Source organism: Sinocyclocheilus anshuiensis, unplaced genomic scaffold (assembly GCF_001515605.1).
Source record: "Sinocyclocheilus anshuiensis isolate Anshui unplaced genomic scaffold, SAMN03320099.WGS_v1.1 scaffold2521, whole genome shotgun sequence".
NCBI classification, from domain to species: Eukaryota; Metazoa; Chordata; class Actinopteri; order Cypriniformes; family Cyprinidae; genus Sinocyclocheilus; species Sinocyclocheilus anshuiensis.
Genome location: NW_015542530.1, coordinates 148,543 through 153,936, shown reverse-complemented (window position 1 = coordinate 153,936; position 5,394 = coordinate 148,543). Strand labels below are relative to the sequence as shown.

The following is a 5,394-nucleotide window of genomic DNA, read 5'->3' as shown; positions in this document are numbered from 1 at the left end:
CATGTTTCCACTGTGTTTATTAGACTCAGTGGGTCTGGGCATTACCATGTGAGATTCCCTACCGACAGACACAACCAGCCTATAAACACACACATGTTGTGCTGGCTTGAACTCGGCTTCCTTTCATACATGGGGTGTGGAAGTGTGTTTGGACGTAAGAGCCAGAACACTGGAGGGGTGAATCAGTGTGTGAAACATTCACATACTCCACGTTTCTGTTTTTATAGAGACTCAAGCACTTTTCTCATATGTCGGAATTTCACTGCATTAAAAGAAGGAACGGTTAGCTATTAGTCAAACGAGATCCGCTAATTAAGTGGAACACTTTTTTTTTCATGCTTTCGATTAGGTTAAAGTACCCCAGTGCCCATCTCCCCTCTGCTCTCAGCTGCAAATAATTCTGATAATTTGGCAGTGGCAAAATTCCTATTCTAATTATGAGCCGTATTCTAATTCTGTGGCAGTAATTCTCTTTTACTACACCCCGAATCTCCTCTTGCTGCCTTTTTCTCAATGAAACACATTTATGTGCGTCTCGCCCTGCCAGAAATGTGGAAATGGGCTTTCTTATAAAAGCTTGAGATATGAAGATAATTATGGAAAAACAAGGCAAGATATAAATCTGCATTGTATTGTAAAATATTTGTGGAAAACAGGATGCAAGCGGCCAAAGAGAATGATATCCAAATTGCGCTGAAATGATCTGTGGCTTTGTGGGAAAAGAGAATGTTGCTTTTAACAGCATCTGGGGACTGTTGGTTTAAACTGCACAATGAGTATTGATTATTAGGCTATTTATTATGTGCTGGGGGCATTTCAAGATTTAAATTTGGTTACATCACATTCAATTGACACACTAAAGCATCAAGTTACCGTGACTCTAACTGATACCGCTGAGGCCCGGACTGATGCGACCAAATAATTACAGTCCATGTTTATCAATGGCTGATTGCTGTAGCATACTTATCACAAACAACCTTCATTTGTGATTGTGCACTGAATATAGCTCGGTTTCAAAGGTGCATGTAGTTCATTATGAAAATGTGTAGCCATGTGAGATTTTGCTGTTCGTATAGAGATATGAAATTTGAATGTTCTTACGTCTGTAGTGCTGTTCTCTTCTCTATGAAAACTCCTAACGTTCAGAATGGAGGCCTGATGTCTTTCTGCATTTCTGCATTGCTTCAGATCAGCTGACATCAAAGCTGCGCTCTTAAATTGGGGTTTCGAACAAAATATTACACATAATTATAATAAAATGAAGGCACACCTTATGAAAAACATAATGCATTCATACATGAATGATATATATTAAGATATATTGTAATCCATTTTGAGACTTCTTTATCTGTGAAGGATACATGTAATGATGCCTTAAATTTGGTTTTACTTTTACTTTTTTTGTATTATTATAAAATCACCTCTGGTTTAATTTTACTCCTTCTTTAACACTTTATGTGTGTCAGGGATTAATCACAGTCACTTCAGTCACCATCCAGGATAATTACCCGATCACAGTCACCTGAGTTCTGATCACCCGCACCTGCTGTCACCAATCAAGCCACACTACAAATACACACACAGCACAGTCACTCACTGTCCAGTCTACCGTTCACTCTTACGAACTACTCTGGACTCTCTCTGCCAAATTCTCCTAGAACGAATTACCTGCTGTTCCTCCCATGATCCTCCAATGACTCCTTGGAAATGGCTCCATGATCTCCAATGTAACCGGCATACGATCCTCTCCATCAGAACTCAGATAAGCATCCTGGAACCATTCACGGTGTTGACATTCACCTGCCTTTAACTCACCTATGCCAGTCATCCACTTACCCAGTCAATAAACAATCCTGTTTTGCACTTACCTGTTGTGTCTGGCCTTGCTTTGTGACAATGTGACTCAATGTATTCACTGATGGAAGGGGTAGAAAGTGGCTCTGGCACATTTACAAAATAATGTCTTTAGTCCAAATCAGAAAAAAAAGTGACAGCAAATAACTTAATTCTGCAAAAAAAACAAACAAAAAAAAAAACCGTCCAGCTTTTAAGTGATTCCAGATTTTGAATCTGTAACTGAAGGCACAGATGGTTCCCAGGGTTGCTTTGCTTTGCCTCTCAGGCATCAGGCCATAAATCAATCCCAACCTACTACCCGTCTATCCTGCCAACACACGTCATGACCTGCTTCTCTGTATGCCACACTTTACACTGCTCTTATCTTAATAATTTGTAAATAATGTTGTCCTGTCATTTTCAGATTATCTGTATTAGAGAAGAGTATATGAACAATTGGCTTTCAGCCCTTGTTAATTCAGACAAACAGTAGATTAATCAAAATTGATTTTTAATATGATAGGCTAATTTTCTGCCGTTGCTCCTCAAGATGTTCTGTGTGAATTTCAGTGCATTGCTATTGGGTTGCTTACTGACCCAAGTAAAAAAAAAATAAAATATATATATATATATATATATATCCACCCAAATTCTCTATGATAATCTGGTCTATACTGTAGATATTAAAAAAAGGAAATTGCACATCATCCAGCCACATAATTGGAGATATCACTTATGTCCATAGCGCAAACATTCAGGGATGAGTTAAAAGCCAAAGTGTAATTAGAGATTTGCTCTAATCACAAACCCTGACTGTGAACAATAGTACACATTCTAAATGTAACACCACAGATGAATGTAACACATTACCTTCTTTTTGCCTCACATTTCAAGTACATGCTCTCATGTCACACTTTTTTTTTAAAGCAAACCTCAAGAGATGGAGCTATGGCAATAAAAAACAGTTTTGTGGCAATAACAGATTTCACATTGCATTAGACATTCTCTCCAGAAAAGCCAGTCTGTGCAGGCGGCTAAAAATATATCTGTTCATATATCATTGATACATTCATTAGAGAGGGGATGCAAGTCAGGATTTATTTGCCACAGTGGCATAATGCGGCTTGACAGGGATGCGTCCCTGACACATTAACTCTGTCTAGTGTGTTGTGAATATAGTGATGTAGATGTTATATTTCATGTTTCAGCCAGTTGTGATTGCTTGAATATTGCACTGAAACTTTGATGAATTGCTTGTCATATATTCCTTATTTGTAAGTTGCTTTGGACAAAAACATCTGCTAAATGAATAAATGTAAATGTAGAAATATTTAAATTAAATGCTGTTATTTTAAACTCTCACTTCATCAAAGAATCATGAAAAAAAAATGCATCATGGTTTCCACAAATATTCCATAAAAATAGTATATGGAGCACCAATTCAGCATATTAGAATAATTTCTGAAGGATAATGTGACCTAAAGACTGGAGTAATGTCTGCTGAAAATTAAGCTTTGCCATCACAGAAATAATTTACATTTTAAAATGTATTAAAATTGACAACAGTTATTAATTATAACTGTATTTAAATAATTATAACTGTTATAATGGTCTATGGTGCGGCTAAATAGAGCTGAATATTGGAATTATAACACCTAGTCCTATTATGCAAACAATATGTATTATTTCAAAATATTCCAGTTTTTATATGTGTACATACTGTATATACGGTCAACATTGTGAAAGAAAATTCAGTATGACCTTAAAAAAAAATCATTTTACATGCACATTTCCAAACATGGAATGCTTTCTTCTTATATTTAGATATCTAAAACTGTTTTTCTCTTTTCAGAAATGCATGATTACCACTTCACATTGTCCATATCACAATGAATGCATGTTAGTATATCGTTTATTAAAAAAAAAAACACACACACACAAAAAAAAATTTTTTTCACCTCTCACAAAATCGCATGCGTGTCGTCACCAGATCTCAGCACAACAGTCAGCTCAGATCTGCCGCTGTGTGTTGTGGGACCGGCGAGAAAACATGTTTGGCAGTCCGTCTCCTCCCATCACTGCTCGATTTGTCCTGCCATCCACGTCCTCATCTGTCTCAGATCAGTCTGACCATTTTCCTGTTCAGTGTAATGTGGTTTCCCCGTCTGCACCTCCATTACTGTAGCCAGTGGCTCTTCCTGTAGGCTCAACAAATCCCCATAAACAGGTGAGACATATGTGACCCACCGCACAGAACAATCATTCGCAAACACACAGTGTCAAGCTCATCATTATTCCAAACACACAAATACATGCAGAAATATTCCAGGAGAGGATATGCTGACCTTTACAAATGTCTACTTACAATAATTCACTGGAAACACACTCATATGCACAAATATGCATGCAGGTGATTAATGCGCTGTTGTCGTATGTCATATGTGTACATTTATATGCATGCAAACAAACAAACACACACATGCATAATCTTTCACAAGGCTTGTCTAAACTTTACCTCATGAGGGGAAAGTTAGTTGATTCTATCATGCGGTTGTACGAGCCTTTAAGTGTGCATTATTTGGAAACAATGTATCTTCTCTTATTGTGTGGACAGCGTTTTATCATAAACCCTATGTGATACCACAGCGTGGTTCTGTTTTGCATGTGGTGTTAATTTAATTTATCATCCAGGAGTCATTCAGTGAATATTCTTACGGACCAAGTTGTGTTGTTGCCAAACAAATCCAATCATTAAATCGCGGAAAACGACTGACAGAAGATAAGAGGAATGTAGAGAAGGACAGATGAGGGAGAAACAAGTGGAAAACACAGAGCCGGGGTCATAGGCTCATGACATGTTCCACATGTCTGTCCATTTGTCTGCTGCGAGCGTTTCTCTACAGGGCTGGTGACCACAGTAGCGGTCAGAGATCAGCTGCAAACTGACAGCACACAAACACACACGCTTGCACGCCTCGCAGTCATTAGCATCTCTCTCTCACTCTACCCCACGCACATTTCATTACCCCCAGCATTCTCACAAATACCACCCCCCTCCACTCCCACACACACAAACACACTGCAAAATCAGCATACAACCTTGCAGTGCCAAATGAGTCCCACCCGTCTACAAAACAGCATGTGTTCTGTGGATGTTATTGCACCACAAGCATGTGGAAAATCTCTTCATTACCAACACAGGTCCTGTTGTAAACGCTAGAGTGAGTTGCATTAGGTGGCTAGATCTGTTGACAATTTACAGCAAAGCATCCTAAAACAGACACGAAGAGCGCATATCATATTTGACAATGGAATACAATTATAGATCTGATTATGTCACATACAGAATAGAAGTAAATCAAATCAAATTGAATCTTGAAAGCATTGGAATCAAGCTGAATCTTGAGTCAAATCAAACTGAACCTCAGACTGAATAAAATATAACAAAACTGAGTCAAGTTGAATTGACTTTAATTGAATCAAAATTAAATTTGATTATTAATTTAAAATATCATCTTAAAAATAAATAAATAAATAAAAATAAATAATTAAATATAT

At 37.5% G+C, this 5,394-nt stretch overlaps 1 protein-coding gene across 1 annotated transcript in view; it reads left to right on the top strand.

Annotated features, from left to right (window-relative positions):
- The first annotated feature begins 3,809 nt into the window (after positions 1-3,809).
- LOC107694219 (uncharacterized) overlaps positions 3,810-5,394 on the top strand; it is a 35,574-nt gene continuing 33,989 nt past the window's right edge. Inside the window, 1 exon segment of the mRNA XM_016493856.1 lies at positions 3,810-4,063. Coding sequence (XP_016349342.1) covers positions 3,810-4,063 — 254 coding nt within the window.